General features: G+C 43.0%; 1 protein-coding gene across 1 annotated transcript in view; it reads right to left on the minus strand.

Moving 5' to 3' along the window:
- Positions 1-11,196: 11,196 nt before the first annotated feature.
- LOC106594451 (uncharacterized) overlaps positions 11,197-27,182 on the minus strand; it is a 57,506-nt gene continuing 41,520 nt past the window's right edge. The window contains exons 10-14 of the mRNA XM_082978609.1: positions 21,313-21,529; positions 20,231-20,413; positions 19,704-19,848; positions 16,147-17,772; positions 11,197-15,790 (exon numbers count right to left, since the gene is read on the minus strand). Coding sequence (XP_082834735.1) covers positions 12,123-15,790; positions 16,147-17,772; positions 19,704-19,848; positions 20,231-20,413; positions 21,313-21,529 — 5,839 coding nt within the window. The 3' untranslated portion in view covers positions 11,197-12,122. The remainder of the gene's footprint in view (positions 15,791-16,146; positions 17,773-19,703; positions 19,849-20,230; positions 20,414-21,312; positions 21,530-27,182) is intronic.

Consider the following 27,182-nt stretch of genomic DNA (forward strand, 5'->3'; position numbering starts at 1 on the left):
ACATCACATCAACCCCACTACAATAGGACATCACATCAACCCCACTACAATAGGACATGACATCAAACCATCAACCCCACTAGAATAGGACATCACATCAACCCCACTACAATAGGACATGACATCAACCCCACCACAATAGAACATCACATCAACCCATCAACCCCACTACAATAGGACATCACATAAACCGCACCACAATAGAACATCACATCAACCCCACTACAATAGTACCTCACATCAACCCCACTACAATAGGACATCACATCAACCCCACTACAATAGGACACCACATCAACCCCACTACAATAGGACACCACATCAACCCCACTACAATAGGACATCACATCAACCCCACTACAATAGGACATCACATCAACCCCACTACAATAGTACATCACATCAACCCCACTACAATAGGACACCACATAAACCCATCAACCCCACTACAATAGGACATCACATCAACCCATCAACCCCACTACAATAGGACATCACATCAACCCCACTACAATAGGACATCACATCAACCCCACTACAATAGGACATCACATCAACCTCACTACAATAGGACATCACATCAACCCCACTACAATAGGACATCACATCAACCCCACTACAATAGGACATCACATCAACCCCACTACAATAGTACCTCACATCAACCTCACTACAATAGGACATCACATCAACACCACTACAATAGTACCTCACATCAACCTCACTACAATAGGACATCACATCAACCCCACTACAATAGGACATCACATCAACCCCACTACAATAGGACATCACATCAACCCCACTACAATAGGACACCACATCAACCCCACTACAATAGGACATGACATCAAACCATCAACCCCACTACAATAGGACACCACATCAACCCCACTACAATAGGACATCACATCAACCCCACTACAATAGGACATCACATCAACCCATCAACCCCACTACAATAGGACATCACATCAACCCCACTACAATAGGACATCACATCAACCCCACTACAATAGGACATCACATCAACCCCACTACAATAGGACATGACATCAAACCATCAACCCCACTAGAATAGGACATCACATCAACCCCACTACAATAGGACATGACATCAACCCCACCACAATAGAACATCACATCAACCCATCAACCCCACTACAATAGGACATCACATAAACCCCACCACAATAGAACATCACATCAACCCCACTACAATAGTACCTCACATCAACCCCACTACAATAGGACATCACATCAACCCCACTACAATAGGACACCACATCAACCCCACTACAATAGGACACCACATCAACCCCACTACAATAGGACACCACATCAACCCCACTACAATAGGACATCACATCAACCCCACTACAATAGGACATCACATCAACCCCACTACAATAGGACACCACATAAACCCATCAACCCCACTACAATAGGACATCACATCAACCCATCAACCCCACTACAATAGGACATCACATCAACCCCACTACAATAGGACTTCACATCAACCCCACTACAATAGGACATCACATCAACCCCACCACAATAGGACATCGCATCAACCCATTAACCCCACTACAATAGGACATCACATCAACCCATCAACCCCACTACAATAGGACATCACATCAACCCCACTACAATAGGACTTCACATCAACCCCACTACAATAGGACATCACATCAACCCCACTACAATAGGACATCACATCAACCCCACTACAATAGGACATCACATCAACCAATCAACTCCACTACAATAGGACATCACATCAACCCCACTACAATAGGACATCACATCAACCCCACTACAATAGGACATCACATCAACCCCACTACAATAGGACATCACATCAACCCCACTACAATAGTACCTCACATCAACCCCACTACAATAGGACATCACATCAACCCCACCACATTAGGACACCACATCAACCCCACTACAATAGGACATCACATCAACCCCACTACAATAGGACATCACATCAACCCATCAACCCCACTACAATAGAACATCACATCAACCCCACTACAATAAGACATCACATCAACCCCACTACAATAGGACACCACATCAACCCCACTACAATAGGACATCACATCAACCCCACTACAATAGGACATCACATCAACCCCACTACAATAGGACATGACATCAAACCATCAACCCCACTAGAATAGGACATCACATCAACCCCACTACAATAGGACATCACATAAACCCCACCACAATAGAACATCACATCAACCCCACTACAATAGTACCTCACATCAACCCCACTACAATAGGACATCACATCAACCCCACTACAATAGGACACCACATCAACCCCACTACAATAGGACACCACATCAACCCCACTACAATAGGACATCACATCAACCCCACTACAATAGGACATCACATCAACCCCACTACAATAGGACATCACATCAACCCCACTACAATAGGACACCACATAAACCCATCAACCCCACTACAATAGGACATCACATCAACCCATCAACCCCACTACAATAGGACATCACATCAACCCCACTACAATAGGACTTCACATCAACCCCACTACAATAGGACATCACATCAACCCCACCACAATAGGACATCGCATCAACCCATTAACCCCACTACAATAGGACATCACATCAACCCATCAACCCCACTACAATAGGACATCACATCAACCCCACTACAATAGGACTTCACATCAACCCCACTACAATAGGACATCACATCAACCCCACTACAATAGGACATCACATCAACCCCACTACAATAGGACATCACATCAACCAATCAACTCCACTACAATAGGACATCACATCAACCCCACTACAATAGGACATCACATCAACCCCACTACAATAGGACATCACATCAACCCCACTACAATAGGACATCACATCAACCCCACTACAATAGTACCTCACATCAACCCCACTACAATAGGACATCACATCAACCCCACCACATTAGGACACCACATCAACCCCACTACAATAGGACATCACATCAACCCCACTACAATAGGACATCACATCAACCCATCAACCCCACTACAATAGAACATCACATCAACCCCACTACAATAAGACATCACATCAACCCCACTACAATAGGACACCACATCAACCCCACTACAATAGGACATCACATCAACCCCACTACAATAGGACATCACATCAACCCCACTACAATAGGACATGACATCAAACCATCAACCCCACTAGAATAGGACATCACATCAACCCCACTACAATAGGACATGACATCAACCCCACCACAATAGAACATCACATCAACCCATCAACCCCACTACAATAGGACATCACATAAACCCCACCACAATAGAACATCACATCAACCCCACTACAATAGTACCTCACATCAACCCCACTACAATAGGACATCACATCAACCCCACTACAATAGGACACCACATCAACCCCACTACAATAGGACACCACATCAACCCCACTACAATAGGACATCACATCAACCCCACTACAATAGGACATCACATCAACCCCACTACAATAGTACATCACATCAACCCCACTACAATAGGACACCACATAAACCCATCAACCCCACTACAATAGGACATCACATCAACCCATCAACCCCACTACAATAGGACATCACATCAACCCCACTACAATAGGACTTCACATCAACCCCACTACAATAGGACATCACATCAACCCCACCACAATAGGACATCGCATCAACCCATTAACCCCACTACAATAGGACATCACATCAACCCATCAACCCCACTACAATAGGACATCACATCAACCCCACTACAATAGGACTTCACATCAACCCCACTACAATAGGACATCACATCAACCCCACTACAATAGGACATCACATCAACCCCACTACAATAGGACATCACATCAACCAATCAACTCCACTACAATAGGACATCACCTCAACCCCACTACAATAGGACATCACATCAACCCCACTACAATAGGACATCACATCAACCCCACTACAATAGGACATCACATCAACCCCACTACAATAGTACCTCACATCAACCCCACTACAATAGGACATCACATCAACCCCACCACATTAGGACACCACATCAACCCCACTACAATAGGACATCACATCAACCCCACTACAATAGGACATCACATCAACCCATCAACCCCACTACAATAGAACATCACATCAACCCCACTACAATAAGACATCACATCAACCCCACTACAATAGGACACCACATCAACCCCACTACAATAGGACATCACATCAACCCCACTACAATAGGACATCACATCAACCCCACTACAATAGGACTTCACATCAACCCCACCACAATAGGACACCACATCAACCCCACTACAATAGGACTTCACATCAACCCCACTACAATAGGACATCACATCAACCCCACTACAATAGGACATCACATCAACCCCACTACAATAGGACATCACATCAACCCCACTACAATAGGACATCACATCAACCCCACTACAATAGGACATCACATCAACCCATCAACCCCACTACAATAGGACATCACATCAACCCCACTACAATAGGACATCACATCAACCCCACTACAATAGGACATCACATCAACCTCACTACAATAGGACTTGGGCTGACTGAAAATGGAGTCTGGAAAGAGCTCACCTTTGGCCCTTCAGAATCTTTATTGAAATTGATTTTTAGTCAATGACTAGGCTTAATCTGTGTCCATGAAACCAGCACTAAATGCAAACACTCAGAGAGGTTTCCGACCTTTTATATTGATAAACTATAATGCTTTCCCTAGATTGAGTCATGCAGAGGAGGAGTCAGTTTTGTGGTCCTTACCGTTTTCTATAGATTAAGCCAGGCAGAGGAATCAATATGGGAATGCTAAACATTTTCTCTAGATTAAGCCAGGCAGAGGAGTCAATATGGGAATGCTAAACGTTTTCTCTAGATTAAGCCAGGCAGAGGAGTCAATATGGGAATGCTAAACAGTTCTCTAGATTAAGCCATGCACAGGTGGAGTCAGTATGGGGTACTAAACATCTTTTGTGAAAACGCAGCGCCTGTGTTTATACTATAAAAAAATGGATATAGGTGGCATCATAGCAGAGATGTTAGAAAAATAGTTTGTATTATTGTAACGGCCGTCAGGAGAGAGAGTAGACCAAGGCGCAGCGGAGTTAGTGTTCATCATAGTTATTTAATTAATGTAAGAACACGATACAAAAAACAAGAAAACCGACAGCCAAAACAGTCCTGTCAGGTGCGAAACGAAACAGAAACAATTACCCACAAAACCCCAACGGAAAAACAGGCACTTATGTGTGACTCCCAATCAGCAACAACCAACAACGGCTGTGCCTGATTGGAAGCCCACGGCCAAAATCAATGAAACAGACAACATAGAAAATTAACATAGAACGCCCACCCAATCTAACACCCTGGCCTAACCAAAATAAAGAACAAAAACCCCTCTCTATGGCCAGGGCGTTACACTTTATTCACATACATTAGATCTCCTTCACCATCTACTGTCTAACTAAACCTCTTCATCACCATCTACTGTCTAACTAAACCTCTTCATCACCATCTACTGTCTAACTAAACCTCTTCATCTACTGTCTAACTAAACCTCTTCATCACCATCTACTGTCTAACTAAACCTCTTCATCTACTGTCTAACTAAACCTCTTCATCACCATCTACTGTCTAACTAAACCTCTTCATCACCATCTACTGTCTAACTAAACCTCTTCATCACCATCTACTGTCTAACTAAACCTCTTCATCACCATCTACTGTCTAACTAAACCTCTTCATCTACTGTCTAACTAAACCTCTTCATCACCATCTACTGTCTAACTAAACCTCTTCATCTACTGTCTAACTAAACCTCTTCATCACCATCTACTGTCTAACTAAACCTCTTCATCTAATGTCTAACTAAACCTCTTCATCTACTGTTTAACTAAACCTCTTCATCACCATCTACTGTCTAACTAAACCTCTTCATCTACTGTCTAACTAAACCTCTTCATCACCATCTACTGTCTAACTAATCCTCTTCATCTAATGTCTAACTAAACCTCTTCATCTAATGTCTAACTAAACCTCTTCATCTACTGTCTAACTAAACCTCTTCATCACCATCTACTGTCTAACTAAACCTCTTCATCACCATCTACTGTCTAACTAAACCTCTTCATCACCATCTACTGTCTAACTAAACCTCTTCATCACCATCTACTGTCTAACTAAACCTCTTCATCACCATCTACTGTCTAACTAAACCTCTTCATCTACTGTCTAACTAAACCTCTTCATCACCATCTACTGTCTAACTAATCTTCTTCATCTACTGTCTAACTAAACCTCTTCATCTACTGTCTAACTAAACCTCTTCATCACCATCTACTGTCTAACTAAACCTCTTCATTTACTGTCTAACTAAACCTCTTCATCACCATCTACTGTCTAACTAAACCTCTTCATCACCATCTACTGTCTAACTAAACCTCTTCATCACCATTTACTGTCTAACTAAACCTCTTCATCGCCATCTACTGTCTAACTAATCCTCTTCATCTACTGTTTAACTAAACCTCTTCATCACCATCTACTGTCTAACTAAACCTCTTCATCTAATGTCTAACTAAACCTCTTCATCTAATGTCTAACTAAACCTCTTCATCTACTGTTTAACTAAACCTCTTCATCACCATCTACTGTCTAACTAATCCTCTTCATCTACTGTCTAACTAAACCTCTTCATCACCATCTACTGTCTAACTAAACCTCTTCATCACCATCTACTGTCTAACTAAACCTCTTCATCACCATCTACTGTCTAACTAATCCTCTTCATCACCATCTACTGTCTAACTAAACCTCTTCATCACAATCGACTGTCTAACTAAACCTCTTCATCACCATCTACTGTCTAACTAAACCTCTTCATCTATTGTCTAACTAAACCTCTTCATCACCATCTACTGTCTAACTAAACCTCTTCATCTACTGTCTAACTAAACCTCTTCATCTACTGTCTAACTAAACCTCTTCATCACCATCTACTGTCTAACTAAACCTCTTCATCTAATGTCTAACTAAACCTCTTCATCTACTGTCTAACTAAACCTCTTCATCACCATCTACTGTCTAACTAAACCTCTTCATCACCATCTACTGTCTAACTAAACCTCTTCATCTACTGTCTAACTAAACCTCTTCATCACCATCTACTGTCTAACTAATCCTCTTCATCTACTGTCTAACTAAACCTCTTCATCTAATGTCTAACTAATCCTCTTCATCACCATCTACTGTCTAACTAATCCTCTTCATCACCATCTACTGTCTAACTAATCTTCTTCATCTACTGTCTAACTAAACCTCTTCATCTACTGTCTAACTAAACCTCTTCATCTACTGTCTAACTAAACCTCTTCATCACCATCTACTGTCTAACTAAACCTCTTCATCTAATGTCTAACTAAACCTCTTCATCTACTGTTTAACTAAACCTCTTCATCACCATCTACTGTCTAACTAATCCTCTTCATCTACTGTCTAACTAAACCTCTTCATCACCATCTACTGTCTAACTAAACCTCTTCATCACCATCTACTGTCTAACTAAACCTCTTCATCACCATCTACTGTCTAACTAATCCTCTTCATCACCATCTACTATCTAACTAAACCTCTTCATCACCATCTACTGTCTAACTAAACCTCTTCATCTACTGTCTAACTAAACCTCTTCATCTACTGTCTAACTAAACCTCTTCATCACCATCTACTGTCTAACTAAACCTCTTCATCACCATCTACTGTCTAACTAATCCTCTTCATCTACTGTCTAACTAAACCTCTTCATCTACTGTCTAACTAAACCTCTTCATCTACTGTCTAACTAAACCTCTTCTTCACCATCTACTGTCTAACTAAATCTCTTCATCACCATCTACTGTCTAACTAATCCTCTTCATTTATTGTCTAACTAAACCTCTTCATCTAATGTCTAACTAATCCTCTTCATCACCATCTACTGTCTAACTAAACCTCTTCATCACCATCTACTGTCTAACTAAACCTCTTCATCTACTGTCTAACTAATCCTCTTCATCACATCTACTGTCTAACTAATCTTCTTCATCTACTGTCTAACTAAACCTCTTCATCTACTGTCTAACTAAACCTCTTCATCACCATCTACTGTCTAACTAAACCTCTTCATCTACTGTCTAACTAAACCTCTTCATCACCATCTACTGTCTAACTAAACCTCTTCATCTACTGTCTAACTAAACCTCTTCATCTACTGTCTAACTAAACCTCTTCATCACCATCTACTGTCTAACTAATCCTCTTCATCTACTGTCTAACTAAACCTCTTCATCTACTGTCTAACTAAACCTCTTCATCACCATCTACTGTCTAACTAAACCTCTTCATCACCATCTACTGTCTAACTAATCCTCTTCATCTACTGTCTAACTAAACCTCTTCATCTAATGTCTAACTAACCCTCTTCATCACCATCTACTGTCTAACTAATCCTCTTCATCTATTGTCTAACTAAACCTCTTCATCTACTGTCTAACTAATCCTCTTCATCTACTGTCTAACTAAACCTCTTCATCTACTGTCTAACTAAACCTCTTCATCTACTGTCTAACTAAACCTCTTCATCTACTGTCTAACTAAACCTCTTCATCACCATCTACTGTCTAACTAATCTTCTTCATCTACTGTCTAACTAAACCTCTTCATCTACTGTCTAACTAAACCTCTTCATCACCATCTACTGTCTAACTAAATCTCTTCATCACCATCTACTGTCTAACTAATCCTCTTCATCTACTGTCTAACTAAACCTCTTCATCTAATGTCTAACTAACCCTCTTCATCTACTGTCTAACTAAACCTCTTCATCACCATCTACTGTCTAACTAATCCTCTTCATCACCATCTACTGTCTAACTAATCTTCTTCATCTACTGTCTAACTAAACCTCTTCATCACCATCTACTGTCTAACTAAACCTCTTCATCTAATGTCTAAATTAACCTCTTCATCTACTGTCTAACTAAACCTCTTCATCTAATGTCTAACTAAACCTCTTCATCTAATGTCTAACTAAACCTCTTCATCTACTGTCTAACTAAACCTCTTCATCACCATCTACTGTTTAACTAAACCTCTTCATCACCATCTACTGTCTAACTAAACCTCTTCATCTACTGTCTAACTAAACCTCTTCATCACCATCTACTGTCTAACTAAACCTCTTCATCACCATCTACTGTCTAACTAAACCTCTTCATCACCATCTACTGTCTAACTAAACCTCTTCATCACCATCTACTGTCTAACTAATCCTCTTCATCACCATCTACTGTCTAACTAATCCTCTTCATCACCATCTACTGTCTAACTAAACCATAAAATAGAAGAAACTAAGTAACCAGTAAGGGTCAGAGAAGAAGAAGAGAGGAGAGAGTCTTAACAGTTCAGTATTTTTAATGGTTGGAGTACAGCATGACAAAGCATAGGCGGACATCACTCATTCAGTCATTCACATACAGCAGTTAGTTAGTTATTTCCCTGATGTTTCAAAGATGCAGTTCTGGTTTAGTAGGGCATGCTTAGTGAGCAGAAAGTAGGAATTCCAGCAAAATTCCAGAAACTTTATTTCCCCCAAAATTCCAAGGTTTTTCCAAAAACTCAGGTTGAAAGATTCCCAGAATCTGAATGTATTAAGCAGGGAATCTGGAATCCTTCAACTGGGATTTCTAGAAAATTAACCGGAATATTGCAAGCATAGCAGAGAGGGCATAAAAACACATTTCAGCCTTTATTTTAGGATTAAAGTATAATAGAACGGAAGCAGTATGTGAACATCAACGTTGGGTTCCATTCCACTTCAATTCCAGGCAATTCATATACTACACTGAAATTCCAATTGTAATTCCAATTCTCGTCAATGCTTTTAAATGAGGAACATTTGGAATTGGAATTTGGTTTACTTTCTGAACTAACTGCAAACTGAAATTGAATTCATCACAACCCTGCTGGACAAACAGTAGTTGTGAAACTATTTTGTCTAAATTGGCTTTTGATCAGCAAACTTTTCCCCAACAGGAAATATGAATATGTAAAATAAGATATTTTTTCCCATGACAAACAGTTACCTAAACATTTAACATATAGAAATGTGCTGTATGAAATCAGGTTGCACATGAAATCAGGTAACACATGAAATTAACATATAGAAATGTGCTGTATGAAATCAGGTTGCACATGAAATCTGGTTACACGTGAAGTCAGGTTACACGTGAATTCAGGTAACACGTGAAATCAGATTACACGTGAATTCAGGTAACACGTGAATTCAGGTAACACGTGAAATCAGGTAACACGTGAATTCAGGTAACACATGAAATCAGGTAACACGTGAAATCAGGTAACACATGAAATCAGGTAACACATGTATGTGTGTAGTGTTCAAGTTGGAAACAATCCTAATTTCTGAACAGTGAACATGCAGATTGAATGAGTTTGACAGCTCTTTCCAGAAACTAAGTGTGGATAGAAAAACTGCAACTGCCTACCAACTAGTAAGCTTACTATTCCCTATGCAGTGCACTACTTTTGACAAGGGCCCATGGGGCTCTATGGGGAACAATCAAAAGTAGTTCCCTATACTGGGAATAGGCTTCCATTGGGACACAGTTTGTAAATATAAATGGCCACCATTTTTTTACAACCACATAATGGTAGGTTTGTGTGCTAATTCAAAGTGTACACTCCCCGCGTCACCCCCCCCCCCAACTCCCCCATTTAAAAAAGTAATACGCAGACATCAGCATTCAGCTACTAGGTTTATAAAATATCATACACAGTGATGAACCTTTATACGGTCCGTCTAGATATTACAACTCTAAGGGAAGGGCACTATTCCCTACGTAGTGCACTACTTTTGACCCGAGCCCTATAAGCCCTTGTAGTGCACTATGGAGGGAAAAGGCCATTTGGGATATCATTTCCCTCCTTTTTTTGGTTTTGTAAACTGTTGACATTCAGAGCCCCGCCCCCTCATCTGAGGGTTGGTCATGTGACCAGACCGCCTGTCACGTATTCAGAGATGTGGAGAGATGAGAGAGAGAGAGAGAGAGAGAGAGAGAGAGAGAGAGAGAGAGAGAGAGAGAGAGAGAGAGAGAGGAAAACAGAGTATTAGTAGTTGTCAGAAATCTGTATTAGAAGTATCAAATAAAACCTTCCACTGACTGATCAGCCAGCCAAATAATAACACAATCAACATGATTGTACCTTTCAGCCAACTCTGGAGTGTGTGTGTGTACCTACATGGATCCTCCTTTTTGTAAACACAACCATTCCCTCGACATTCCTCTTTTTCACACCCCACACCAATACCATACAGAATCAATAATGAAAGCGATAACATCACAAATAAATAATACATCAAAACAAATAAATAATGAATGACAAGAAATAAATTATGAATGAAAACAAAAAAATAATGGACTTTCAAATATAATAGTTACTTAAATGCTATATCAAAGCAAGCAGGTTGGCTTTGAGTGCGGAGATTGTCATTGCGTGAGGCTTCTTGCAGTTTGGTGATGATGCTATGTATGTCCAGTTTGTCCCTCGTTGTGTGGTTGCAGTACTTGCACAGCATACTGTAGGTTACTGTTAAAAAAACTTAACAGTCATTTGGGACCTGTTATGACATCACTCTTATGTCTTCCAGCGTGTCACACGTTCTCTGTGATGTCACACAGGCGCTTTGTGATGTCACAGAGGTTCCTTATTTATGATGCCACAGAGGCTCTCTATGATGTCACAGGAGATTAGACCCGTCTTGTTTCATCCATCTCATCTCTCTCTCCTTTCAATTGTGCTTCTACTGTTTTTTTTCACTACGTGGACTTGTTGCAGTTCACACATTCATTCCCCACTCAGCCTGGTGACTGACTGATTGGCTGGCAACCCTGTGTAGTGGGTCTAGAGGTCAGAATTGAAAGGTCAACCTATTTGTTGTTATAGGGGTCAGAGTTCGTTGGTTCAGTTCAGAGGGCGGTGAGTGTGCGGAACAGCTGTGTGAGGCAGAAGACGGAAGCAGTGAGGGCAGTACACTGCTTGGCAAGAAGCTTGGTGCTGAGGTCATGACAGCTCCGCCTCCCGCTCGCCCTCTCCGCTGCCAGCACAAACTCCCGGTACGTTCTGGCCACGTCCGCCAGCCCCGCTAGTGCCTCGGCATTCCTCCGGTCGCACCGGTCGCACCCGGAGAACCACAGGCACATGCCGGCCATGCCCACCAGGGTCCTGAAGCTGTCAGAGAGGGAGAAGAGCATCTCATCCGGGGTCTGCCCCACCCGGACCACCTTCTGACAGCCGGCCATCAGCCTCCGGGCCTCCATGTGGAGAAGACGCTTGTTTTCTGAGAAGTGGGTGGCGCAGGTCTCCCTGGGGTGCCTCCCCCCTTTCCCCCCCATCCTCCCCCCCTGCAGGAGGGTGAGAAGCTCGTCCACGTCACTCCGGATGGTCTGGAACCCTGCGGGGGGCGGTGGGAAGCGGCGGTGGCGTAGTCGGCTGATATCATCATGGAGACTTGACTGGGACAAGAAGCAGTTGGACGGGGAAAGGAGTGGGGAGAGGAGAGGGGTGAGCTCCATGGAGGAGGAGGGGGGCAGGATGGAGCGAGGAAAGGAGGGAGAGAGGAGGGGGGAGGAGGGAGGGGAGGAGGACAGGAAAGAGGAGAGAGGAGGAGAGGTCGTGAGAGGGAGGGCCAGCGCAGAGGAAGAGGGTTGGGAGGCGGGAGGAGAACTTGTCCGGCAGGAGAACTCGTAAACTGTCAACTCATCGTCGAAGCTGTCACCCCCGCTGAAACAGTTGGTATAAACCAGCGGTGGCGGACACCTGCATGCCTCCAGGGGCGTCTGCACCCCCTCCAGGACCGTCTCGCACCCTGATGCCAGCACCGAGCTACACCCAAAATCAGGCTTTGCTGGGGAATAGGATTCCATGTGGGCCTGGTTGGGCTGGGTCTCACAGGTGGAGGTGAAGACCCCACAGCCTGTAGTCAGAGTGTTCAGCAGGCCTGCCTCCTCACCTGGGGGTTTACAGAAGCTGTTGCTCCCAAATGGCCGTCCTCTCATGTTATAACCAGGGAAGCTGAGCCCCGGTCCGTTCAGACTCTGTGTGGTCACCACTATAGCAGAGGGGCAGGAAACCAATGGAGCGGACATTTTGGGGCCTGATAGGGGTTCAGGGCAAGGCTCTGGCTTGGGTTCTACTCTGATGGGGGGAGGATTAGAAGAAGAGAAATTCAGACTCTGTGTGGTTACCACTAAAGCAGGGGGATAAGTAGACGACAAGGCGGCCATTTTGGAGCGTATGGATAGTGGTTCATGGTCTGGTTTGGGCTCTACGCGTATGGGCACGGGAGAGGAAGGACAGGAAGTTAATGGGGCGGGCATTTTGTGGATAGTGGGGCCTGGGGAGAGTAGTTCAGTGACTAGTTTGAGCTCCAGACAGATAGGTGCAGGAGCCATAGGAGGGGCAGTTTCCACTGTAGCAATGGGACAGGTAGGCAACTTGACAATCATTTTGGGATGATCTGGTTTGGACTCAAGAGAGATGGGTGCTAAAGGGGGAGGAAGGGAGGATCCGTAGACCATCACAACCTTCTCGACCACCTCCTTGACCTCCGAAACCGTCAACCTCGTGATTTCCGCCCCGGCCGTCTCCACAACAACCTCGCCAACCTCCGATTCTGTCAGCGTAACCTCGGAATCATCCGACTCTGCCAACGCCACCCCGGAATCTTTCAAATCCTCCACTGTCACCAATTTTGTGACATCGTCGTCCTTGGTGGTTTCGGTGGTGACCATTACCTCAGTCTTGTTGCTGGTGGTCTCCGGAGAAGGGTTCCTGTTGAGGCTTCCCACCCCAGAGAGGGTGAGGGTTTCCTGGGAGCGAGATAAATAGAGGGGCAGGTTCTGGATCTTCCCCCGTAATGTGGAGGCCGAGAGGCTTTGCCCGATGATGCCCGGTGAGCAAGGCCGGAGGAGGAAGCCTGTTGTAGGTGATATGGGAGACTCTTTGGGAATGTTAGCCATAGCTGAGTTAGTGTTAGCTGAATTAGCATTAGTCATAGCTAAGTTAGCATTACCTGTAGAATCTTTGCTAGTTGTAAGGGAATACATTATAGCATTAGCTTCACTGTTAGCCGTAGCAAAATCGGCATTAGCTATAGTGTTAGCCGGAACAGATTTGATGCTATTTGTATCTTTGTGATTAGCAGTGCCTAAATCAAAATCAGAGCTAACTGTAGTCTCAGTGTTAGCCATGACAAAATGAATGTTGGCTGTAGCTGCAATGTTAGCCGTAGCAACATCAGTGTTATCAGTAACATAATTAGTGCTAACTATAGCTTCATCATTGTCAGTTTCTGCTTGCCCTTGGCTTGTCAGGTCTTGGTGACTGATAGTGAGTTTTCTATGGACTTGAGTCAAGCAGCTAATGTCCTTCTCTCCGTCTGAGTGTGTGAAGGGTTTGGGTTGAGACCCCACATTCCCATCCTTGCTATCCCTCTCTCCCCTCTTTGTGTGGGGGATGGAGGGGGCTGGGAAGGGTGGCAGTGGAGAGGTGGGGGGAGGAGGAGCAGAAAGGGGAGTCACGCTCTCCTCACCACCAGCCACGCCTTGTTCACCCCCCATGTCCCTCCCATACACACCTGGATGGGAGATACTTATTTGGGGTACGAAAGAAGCTACCTGATCCTCGTCTTTCGTTAGACACAGAGGTCGTCTACTAAACTGGGACCCCCTAACAGAGGATGGATCTTCAGAAATGAGAGAAAGCTGTCTCTCCTCTCTGTCGCTCTCCCCCTCCTCCCCTGTTTCCTCCCCCCTCTGCCCCTCCTCCTCCTTAATCTCAGTCAGAAACATGTGACATGTGAATGGTCCTGCTTCTCCGCCCCCCTCCTCCTCCTCCATCTCTCCCTCCACCTCCTCCCCGTCTCCTCTCCGATCAGTGCTCTCCTTGCCGTCTGGTTCTACTCTACAGCGGACAGCCGTGATGGAGAGGGAGGCTGCCGTCACCAGGGCAGTGACCGATTTGGACTCCATCACGTCAGGCTCCGTCTCCATGGACTGCCGCCTGCTCCTGGAGCTCCTATGGAGGTTAGCCTTCGGGTTATCAGGCGCCCGTGGATCTCCTTTTGGGTTACCAGGCACACATGGCTCTCCAGGTCCCCGATGGGACCCCTCTGGGCTGGGCTTGGTGAGGATAGGCTTGGACTCGAGCTGGGACGCCTCCCCCTCGGCGTGGCTCAGAGAAGAGACAGTAGGACATGGGTTCTGGCTCTGCTCAGAGGGTTCTGGGTCCAGACTCAGCTGCTGGCTTTCATCTGAACTCTCTGTCCGGTTCTGTGCCCGGTCCGGATACTGATCAGGAATGTGATCTGGGTTCCAGTCCCTATTCCGCTCCTGGTTTTGGTCCGGTCCAGGGTAGGAGACTGTTGAGGTGAAGTCGGTCTGCATGAAGGAACGCCGCTTCTTCGATCTTTTCCTAGAGAGCCTGGAGAACATCTCTCTCCCTCCTCCTCCTTCGTTGGTCTCTCCCTCTCTACCCTCCTCTCTTTCATGCCTCGTTCCTTCAGCCAGGCTGATTCTGATGTCACTCAGGCTCACAGTTTGCTGCGTCATTCCACTCATCATCTCGGCTGAAAAATCTGGAAAAAATGAAAACTTTATGTGACGAAAGAAATCAGAACAGACCTTACATAATTAAATGCTTTCCAGATATCTATTGACCTCAGATCATCAGGAATTAGAACCTTTCATCCATTTAATCTCATTAATCTCTCTTTATACATCACTAATTAACTGGAGAATACGCACTATGCTTCTCACAGTTTTATCTAATATGACCAGTTTCAGTTCTTCAAGTAAACACTTAAAAACTAAAGCTGTTAAGTTAACACCATAACGGACCTAGTGCAATTAAGTTCATAACCCCACCAACCTCTGGACACCTAATAGGGAACTAACTCTTACACCTTACAGTACAGTAATAACCCTGACACACCTCGGGACACAGTCCCTGATGTTGGGTCTTCAGGCGAGGCAAACCGATCCCTCGCATCAAAGAACTCCTCGTCAGAACTGCTGTCCCCGAACCCTGGAGGCGGCTGGAGGATGGGCACAGGCTCCAGGGTTAGGAGCGCCCCCTGCTCTTCCTCCTCACCACCACCCTCCTCTTCCTCAGTCTCAGGGTGAGGGTGGGTGAGGCTGCGGGTGCGGGTGCTGTCAGGGGTAACATTAGGGCAGATATTGTAGTAATGCCTTGCGTCTCTCTGCTCGAATGTAAACACACAGTCCATAAGTGAGGAGGAGGAGGAACGGGGACGTCCGGATAAGGAAAATTCCTCCTGTCCAGTTCCTTCATTACTCCTCCTCATCTCTTCCCTCTTCTCCTCCTCGTCCTCATCGTCACTCGCCTCCGGAGGACTGGGGAGGTACTCCAGCATGAGAGAGAGCTCAGCATAGTTCAGGTTCTCAGAGGGGTCAACCACGGGGGTCACAGGTTCAGAGTTCATGGAGTCAGGGGTCATGGGAGAATGGTGAGTGTTGACCCAAGCTCCGTTGCCCGATCCCCTCCCTCTTCCCCCTCCTCTGCACTCTCCTCCCCCTCCTCCTCCTCTCCACTCTCCTCCTCTCCACTCTCCTCCTACCCCTCCTCTCCACTCTCCTGACACCTCTCCACCTCCTTCTCCTCTCCACTCTCCTGCCCCTCCTTGGGGTGAGGATGCACCCCCTCGTGGGTGAGGCTGGGGATGGGGGGGCTCCACTGTGAGGCGGAAGGGAGGGTGAGGGTGAGGGAGGGAGGAAGAGCAGGCGATCAGGTCATCTTCCTCCAGAGCATCCAGGGAGTCACTGGAGATGCTGGTCATGAAACGAGAGTCAGTACGACACGAGTCTGACGCCTCCTCTGATACGGACGGGTGCTCTTCTGTCGTAGCTCCCCGAACCTCCCCTCCTCCTCTCTCCTGCTCTGCTTTCCTCTCCCCTCCACCTCTCTCCTCCTCTCCTTTCCTCTCCCCTCCTCCTCTCTCCTCCTCTCCTTTCCTCTCCCATCCTCCTCTCTCCTGCTCTCCTTTCCTCTCCCCTCCACCTCTCTCCTCCTCTCCTTTCCTCTCCCCTCCACCTCTCTCCTCCTCTCCTTTCCTCTCCCCTCCACCTCTCTCCTCCTCTCCTTTCCTCTCCCATCCACCTCTCTCCTCATCTCCTTTCCTCTCCTCTCCTTCTCTTTCCTTCTTTGCGCTCTCGTCCTCTCTTTCTCTGTCGTCTTCCTGCAGTCCTCTGTTCTCTGCACCTCGTTGTTTCTCGGACTTCGCCTCTCCCCCAGTGTCTTTCTTTCTCTGGTCCCCAACTCCTCCCACCTTCTCCTCAATTCTCTCCTTCTCTCTGTTTTTTCTCAGTGGAGACATAGTTCCGTATTTCATATTTTTCTCTTGTTCTCCTTCTCCCTTCTTTTTCCTCTCCTCTCTCTCCTTCCTCTCTTTCCTCTCCTCTTTCCTCTCCTCCATAATCCGGCGTAGACCGACAGGGTCTGATGTGGTTCGCTTGTTGTTATGGGATACAAGGGAGATGAGAGTGTCCATGTCCATGTCGGAGGAATCGTCCGAGTCACTGCCACACCGCGACACATAACCTATAAACACACACACATCATGACAACATGAAACCTGTAACACATAACCTATAGAAACACACCATGACAACATTAAACCTGGAACACATTACATCATGAAAAAACAGTTCCGCAACTTGATTTTCATGATAGGTTTACTTATCTATCTGCTTACAGTATATACTGCACTATCTGACACACAGATACAACCTAGTTCTACTGTCTGACACACAGATACAACCTAGTTCTACTGTCTGACACACAGATACAACCTAGTTCTACTGTCTGACACACAGATACAACCTAGTTCTACTGTCTGACACACAGATACAACCTAGTTCTACTGTCTGACACACAGATACAACCTAGTTCTACTGTCTGACACACAGATACAACCTAGTTCTACTGTCTGACACACAGATACAACCTAGTTCTACTGTCTGACACACAGATACAACCTAGTTCTACTGTCTGACACACAGACACAACCTAGTTCTACTGTCTGACACACAGACACAACCTAGTTCTACTGTCTGACACACAGACACAACCTAGTTCTACTGTCTGACACACAGATACAACCTAGTTCTACTGTCTGACACACAGATACAACCTAGTTCTACAGTCTGACACACAGATACAACCTAGTTCTACAGTCTGACACACAGATACAACCTAGTTCTACTGTCTGACACACAGATACAACCTAGTTCTACTGTCTGACACACAGATACAACCTAGTTCTACTGTCTGACACACAGATACAACCTAGTTCTACTGTCTGACACACAGATACAACCTAGTTCTACTGTCTGACACACAGATACAACCTAGTTCTACTGTCTGACACACAGATACAACCTAGTTCTACTGTCTGACACACAGATACAACCTAGTTCTACTGTCTGACACACAGATACAACCTAGTTCTACTGTCTGACACACAGATACAACCTAGTTCTACTGTCTGAAACACAGATACAACCTAGTTCTACTGTCTGAAACACAGATACAACCTAGTTCTACTGTCTGACACACAGATACAACCTAGTTCTACTGTCTGACACACAGATACAACCTAGTTCTACTGTCTGACACACAGATACAACCTAGTTCTACTGTCTGACACACAGATACAACCTAGTTCTACTGTCTGACACACAGATACAACCTAGTTCTACTGTCTGACACACAGATACAACCTAGTTCTACTGTCTGACACACAGATACAACCTAGTTCTACTGTCTGACACACAGATACAACCTAGTTCTACTGTCTGACACACAGATACAACCTAGTTCTACTGTCTGACACACAGATACAACCTAGTTCTACTGTCTGACACACAGATACAACCTAGTTCTACTGTCTGAAACACAGATACAACCTAGTTCTACTGTCTGAAACACAGATACAACCTAGTTCTACTGTCTGACACACAGATACAACCTAGTTCTACTGTCTGAAACACAGATACAACCTAGTTCTACTGTCTGACACACAGATACAACCTAGTTCTACTGTCTGAAACACAGATACAACCTAGTTCTACTGTCTGAAACACAGATACAACCTAGTTCTACTGTCTGACACACAGATACAACCTAGTTCTACTGTCTGAAACACAGATACAACCTAGTTCTACTGTCTGACACACAGATACAACCTAGTTCTACTGTCTGACACACAGATACAACCTAGTTCTACTTTCTCCTTCTTTTCTCTTCAACTATCTAATTATTTAAACATTCTAAACTGATATTATTACATTGGCAGATGTCAACTCAACAATTCAAAATCTTTATTGAAAATACATGGCACTTTTCAATTCCTTAAATGACTGAAAGGACCCTGTCCCTGTTGTGAATAGCCTGGTAGTGGGGTGGTATCGTACCTTCCTCAGCAGAGACTTGGTGTGTGTGTGTGTTTGTGTTCGTCTGTGGTAGCATACCCTCCTCGGCGGACACACGGTGCTGCTTGGCGTCCTGTGTCCAGGGGAAGATGATGAGGCTGGGGTCCACTAGGGCACGACAGTACCCTGCCACCAGACAGGACAGTTCCTTAGCTGCTACTGACTCCAACAACAGGGTGATAGGCTGGGGAGAGGAGGAGAGGAACAAGGGACAAGAGAAGAGGAGGAGAGGATAGGAGGGGGAAGAAAGAGAGGAGGGAGGGAGAAGAGAGAGAGGGGGAGGGGAGTAGAGGAGAGCAGAGCAGAGCAGAGGAGGTCAGGGGAGAGAAGACGAGGCTTCAGTGATAAAAACACGTCTTTCAGTAGTAAGAAAATAGCTTTTGGGGAAATTGGCTTTGTAGCGTGTGTCTGTGTGTGTGTGTGTGTGTGTGTGTGTGTGTGTGTGTGTGTGTGTGTGTGTGTGTGTGTGTGTGTGTGTGTGTGTGTGTGTGTGTGTGTGTGTGTGTGTGTGTGTGTGTGTCTGCTAGTGCGTGCATGCATGTCTGTGTTTGTGTATCATACCATACCTTGATGTCCTGTAGATATATCTTGACCAGACTAACACGGTCAGACTCTGGCAGCAGCTCTATGCGTGTGATACTGCTGAACTCTGTGAGTGTGGTCATGATGCTCAGTTTGTGGTTCACCACCTGACTGATACCGTACCGCGACCCCACCAACAGGGTCACCATCGACTCTCTGTCCTGGAGCTATGGAGAGAGAGAGAGAAAGAGGGGGAGAGAAGAGAGGGAGAAGAGAGGGAATGAAGTTCTCATAGACAGTTGAGGTCAGTTGAGCGTTTTTCTCGACTAGATCTGTGGGTAAGGGAGGTGCATCGTGTTAGTACTGAAGATCCATGTGGTTTCTCCCTTAGATCTCTGGGTAAGGGTGGTGCATTATGGGAGTACTGAAGATCCAGGTGCTGTGGCCACCTAATTCCCGCTCCAACAACCAGCACTTCCCAACTCAAGGTGTAACTTTGGTCTGAAAACATGGCACTCCCTGGCCACACCACCAGGGGGTGCAAAAATAGAATAATGAATAGCTCTGTCATGCCCACTGAAACCCATCATATCCTGTCAGTAGACAGAGATGAATAGAGAGGTACTGTAGCTCTGTCCTCCCCACTGAAACACATTATATCCTGTCAGTAGACAGAGATGAATAGAGAGAGAGAGAGAGAGAGAGACACCATGACAGGGATACGTTGGTAGAGATAAATAGCAGTAGAGATGAATACATCATGCCAGCACTGACAAAGAGAAATAGAGAGATAATATAATCCTTCAAATTGGTGCTGAGCAACTACCATCATGATATAGACAGAGACAACTAGAGATAGAAGGAGCTAATCTCCTACCATCATGATATAGACAGAGATAACTAGACAGCGGTAATCTCTCCTCTACCATCATGGTAGAGATACAGAGATAACTAGATAGAGGTAATCTCTCTCCTACCATCGTGGTAGAGATACAGAGACAACTAGATAGAGGTAATCTCTCCACTACCATCATGTCAGAGATACAGAGATAACTAGATAGAGGTAATCTCTCCACTACCATCATGGCAGAGATAGAGATAACTAGATAGAGGTAATCTCTCCTACCATCATGGTGGCGCTGAAGGACTTCCCGCCAAAGGACTTGAGGTCACACAGCTCCTCCAGGTAGTTAATCTTCGCCTGATTGGCCGACAGCACCTTCTGCTTTGGCTCCTGTGATTGGCTCTTCTTCATGTGATAGCCAATGGCCTTTCTCAGATCCTTCTCCCTCATGTTCCTCAGGAGGGTTGAAGAGATAAAGTTCTCAATGCCCCAACTTTTCCTGTAGAGAAGATAGAGGGAATATGATCAGCTGTAATGTTCTGTTCTGTTCTAATAGAGGGAATATGATCAGCTGTAATGTTGTGTTCTAATAGAGGGAATATGATCAGCTGTAATGTTGTGTTCTAATAGAGGGAATATGATCAGCTGTAATGTTGTGTTCTAATAGAGGGAATATGATCAGCTGTAATGTTCTGTTCTAATAGAGGGAATATGATCAGCTGTAATGTTGTGTTCTAATAGAGGGAATATGATCAGCTGTAATGTTCTGTTCTGTTCTAATAGAGGGAATATGATCAGCTGTAATGTTGTGTTCTAATAGAGGGAATATGATCAGCTGTAATGTTCTGTTCTAATAGAGGGAATATGATAAGCTGTAATGTTGTGTTCTAATAGAGGGAATATGATCAGCTGTAATGTTCTGTTCTAATAGAGGGAATATGATCAGCTGTAATGTTCTGTTCTAATAGAGGGAATATGACCAGCTGTAATGTTCTGTTCTGTTCTAATAGAAGGAATATGATCAGCTGTAATGTTCTGTTCTAATAGAGGGAATATGATCAGCTGTAATGTTCTGTTCTAATAGAGGGAATATGATCAGCTGTAATGTTCTGCTCTAATAGAGGGAATATGACCAGCTGTAATGTTCTGTTCTGTTCTAATAGAGGGAATATGATAAGCTGTAATGTTCTGTTCTAATAGAGGGAATATGATCAGCTGTAATGTTCTGTTCTGTTCTAATAGAGGGAATATGATCAGCTGTAATGTTCTGTTCTAATAGAGGGAATATGATCAGCTGTAATGTTCTGTTCTAATAGAGGGAATATGATCAGCTGTAATGTTCTGTTCTAATAGAGGGAATATGATCAGCTGTAATGTTCTGTTCTGTTCTAATAGAGGGAATATGATCAGCTGTAATGTTCTGTTCTAATAGAGGGAATATGATCAGCTGTAATGTTCTGTTCTAATAGAGGGAATATGATCAGCTGTAATGTTCTGTTCTAATAGAGGGAATATGATCAGCTGTAATGTTCTGTTCTAATAGAGGGAATATGATCAGCTGTAATGTTCTGTTCTAATAGAGGGAATATGATCAGCTGTAATGTTCTGTTCTAATAGAGGGAATATGACCAGCTGTAATGTTCTGTTCTGTTCTAATAGAGGGAATATGATCAGCTGTAATGTTCTGTTCTAATAGAGGGAATATGATCAGCTGTAATGTTCTGTTCTGTTCTAATAAAGGGAATATGATCAGCTGTAATGTTGTGTTCTAATAGAGGGAATATGATCAGCTGTAATGTTGTGTTCTAATAGAGGGAATATGATCAGCTGTAATGTTGTGTTCTAATAGAGGGAATATGATCAGCTGTAATGTTGTGTTCTAATAGAGGGAATATGATCAGCTGTAATGTTCTGTTCTAATAGAGGGAATATAATCAGCTGTAATGTTATGTTCTAATAGAGGGAATATGATCAGCTGTAATGTTGTGCTCTAATAGAGGGAATATGATCAGCTGTAATGTTGTGTTCTAATAGAGGGAATATGATCAGCTGTAATGTTGTGTTCTAATAGAGGGAATATGATCAGCTGTATTGTTCTGTTCTAATAGAGGGAATATGATCAGCTGTAATGTTCTGTTCTAATAGAGGGAATATGATCAGCTGTAATGTTGTGTTCTAATAGAGGGAATATGATCAGCTGTAATGTGCTGTTCTAATAGAGGGAATATGATCAGCTGTAATGTTGTGTTCTAATAGAGGGAATATGATCAGCTGTAATGTTCTGTTCTAATAGAGGGAATATGATCAGCTGTAATGTTCTGTTCTAATAGAGGGAATATGATCAGCTGTAATGTTCTGTTCTAATAGAGGGAATATGATCAGCTGTAATGTTCTGTTCTGTTCTAATAGAGGGAATATGATCAGCTGTAATGTTCTGTTCTGTTCTAATAGAGGGAATATGATCAGCTGTAATGTTGTGTTCTAATAGAGGGAATATGATCAGCAGTAATGTTGTGTTCTAATAGAGGGAATATGATCAGCTGTAATGTTCTGTTCTAATAGAGGGAATATGATCAGCTGTAATGTTCTGTTCTAATAGAGGGAATATGATCAGCTGTAATGTTGTGTTCTAATAGAGGGAATATGATCAGCTGTAATGTTGTGTTCTAATAGAGGGAATATGATCAGCTGTAATGTTGTGTTCTAATAGAGGGAATATGATCAGCTGTAATGTTGTGTTCTAATAGAGGGAATATGATCAGCTGTAATGTTGTGTTCTAATAGAGGGAATATGATCAGCTGTAATGTTCTGTTCTAATAGAGGGAATATGATCAGCTGTAATGTTGTGTTCTAATAGAGGGAATATGAGCAGCTGTAATGTTGTGTTCTAATAGAGGGAATATGATCAGCTGTAATGTTGTGTTCTAATAGAGGGAATATGATCAGCTGTAATGTTCTGTTCTAATAGAGGGAATATGATCAGCTGTAATGTTGTGCTCTAATAGAGGGAATATGATCAGCTGTAATGTTGTGTTCTAATAGAGGGAATATGATCAGCTGTAATGTTGTGTTCTAATAGAGGGAATATGATCAGCTGTAATGTTGTGTTCTAATAGAGGGAATATGATCAGCTGTAATGTTGTGTTCTAATAGAGGGAATATGATCAGCTGTAATGTTGTGTTCTAATAGAGGGAATATGATCAGCTGTAATGTTGTGTTCTAATAGAGGGAATATGATCAGCTGTAATGTTCTGTTCTGTTCTAATAGAGGGAATATGATCAGCTGTAATGTTGTGTTCTAATAGAGGGAATATGATCAGCTGTAATGTTCAGTTCTAATAGAGGGAATATGATCAGCTGTAATGTTCTGTTCTAATAGAGGGAATATGATCAGCTGTAATGTTGTGTTCTAATAGAGGGAATATGATCAGCTGTAATGTTGTGTTCTAATAGAGGGAATATGATAAGCTGTAATGTTCTGTTCTAATAGAGGGAATATGATCAGCAGTAATGTTCTGTTCTAATAGAGGGAATATGATCAGCTGTAATGTTGTGTTCTAATAGAGGGAATATGATCAGCTGTAATGTTGTGTTCTAATAGAGGGAATATGATAAGCTGTAATGTTCTGTTCTAATAGAGGGAATATGATCAGCAGTAATGTTCTGTTCTAATAGAGGGAATATGATCAGCTGTAATGTTATGTTCTAATAGAGGGAATATGATCAGCTGTAATGTTCTGTTCTAATAGAAGGAATATGATCAGCTGTAATGTTCTGTTCTAATAGAGGGAATATGATCAGCTGTAATGTTGTGTTCTAATAGAGGGAATATGATCAGCTGTAATGTTCTCTTCTAATAGAGGGAATATGATCAGCTGTAATGTTCTGTTCTAATAGAGGGAATATGATCAGCTGTAATGTTGTGTTCTAATAGAGGGAATATGATCAGCAGTAATGTTCTGTTCTAATAGAGGGAATATGATCAGCTGTAATGTTGTGTTCTAATAGAGGGAATATGATCAGCTGTAATGTTGTGTTCTAATAGAGGGAATATGATAAGCTGTAATGTTCTGTTCTAATAGAGGGAATATGATCAGCAGTAATGTTCTGTTCTAATAGAGGGAATATGATCAGCTGTAATGTTGTGTTCTAATAGAGGGAATATGATCAGCTGTAATGTTCTGTTCTAATAGAGGGAATATGATCAGCTGTAATGTTCTGTTCTAATAGAGGGAATATGATCAGCTGTAATGTTGTGTTCTAATAGAGGGAATATGATCAGCTGTAATGTTCTCTTCTAATAGAGGGAATATGATCAGCTGTAATGTTGTGTTCTAATAGAGGGAATATGATCAGCTGTAATGTTCTCTTCTAATAGAGGGAATATGATCAGCTGTAATGTTGTGTTCTGTTCTAATAGAGGGAATATGATCAGCTGTAATGTTGTGTTCTAATAGAGGGAATATGATCAGCTGTAATGTTGTGTTCTAATAGAGGGAATATGATCAGCTGTAATGTTGTGTTCTAATAGAGGGAATATGATCAGCTGTAATGTTGTGTTCTAGTAGAGGGAATATGATCAGCTGTAATGTTGTGTTCTAATAGAGGGAATACGATCAGCTGTAATGTTTTGTTCTAATAGAGGGAATACGATCAGCTGTAATGTTGTGTTCTAATAGAGGGAATATGATCAGCTGTAATGTTGTGTTCTAATAGAGGGAATATGATCAGCTGTAATGTGCTGTTCTAATAGAGGGAATATGATCAGCTGTAATGTTGTGTTCTAATAGAGGGAATATGATCAGCTGTAATGTTCTGTTCTAATAGAGGGAATATGATCAGCTGTAATGTTCTGTTCTAATAGAGGGAATATGATCAGCTGTAATGTTCTGTTCTAATAGAGGGAATATGATCAGCTGTAATGTTCTGTTCTGTTCTAATAGAGGGAATATGATCAGCTGTAATGTTCTGTTCTGTTCTAATAGAGGGAATATGATCAGCTGTAATGTTGTGTTCTAATAGAGGGAATATGATCAGCTGTAATGTTGTGTTCTAATAGAGGGAATATGATCAGCTGTAATGTTCTGTTCTAATAGAGGGAATATGATCAGCTGTAATGTTGCTGTTCTAATAGAGGGAATATGATCAGCTGTAATGTTGTGTTCTAATAGAGGGAATATGATCAGCTGTAATGTTGTGTTCTAATAGAGGGAATATGATCAGCTGTAATGTTGTGTTCTAATAGAGGGAATATGATCAGCTGTAATGTTGTGTTCTAATAGAGGGAATATGATCAGCTGTAATGTTGTGTTCTAATAGAGGGAATATGATCAGCTGTAATGTTGTGTTTCTAATAGAGGGAATATGATCAGCTGTAATGTTGTGTTCTAATAGAGGGAATATGATCAGCTGTAATGTTGTGTTCTAATAGAGGGAATATGATCAGCTGTAATGTTGTGTTCTAATAGAGGGAATATGATCAGCTGTAATGTTGTGTTCTAATAGAGGGAATATGATCAGCTGTAATGTTGTGTTCTAATAGAGGGAATATGATCAGCTGTAATGTTGTGTTCTAATAGAGGGAATTGTGCTGTTCTAATAGAGGGAATATGATCAGCTGTAATGTTGTGTTCTAATAGAGGGAATATGATCAGCTGTAATGTTGTGTTCTAATAGAGGGAATATGATCAGCTGTAATGTTCTGTTCTAATAGAGGGAATATGATCAGCTGTAATGTTCTGTTCTAATAGAGGGAATATGATCAGCTGTAATGTTGTGTTCTAATAGAGGGAATATGATCAGCTGTAATGTTGTGTTCTAATAGAGGGAATATGATCAGCTGTAATGTTGTGTTCTAATAGAGGGAATATGATCAGCTGTAATGTTGTGTTCTAATAGAGGGAATATGATCAGCTGTAATGTTGTGTTCTAATAGAGGGAATATGATCAGCTGTAATGTTCTGTTCTAATAGAGGGAATATGATCAGCTGTAATGTTGTGTTCTAATAGAGGGAATATGAGCAGCTGTAATGTTGTGTTCTAATAGAGGGAATATGATCAGCTGTAATGTTGTGTTCTAATAGAGGGAATATGATCAGCTGTAATGTTCTGTTCTAATAGAGGGAATATGATCAGCTGTAATGTTGTGTT

This window comes from Salmo salar, chromosome 08 (assembly GCF_965601325.2).
Source record: "Salmo salar chromosome 08, fSalSal1, whole genome shotgun sequence".
Classification (NCBI taxonomy): Eukaryota; Metazoa; Chordata; class Actinopteri; order Salmoniformes; family Salmonidae; genus Salmo; species Salmo salar.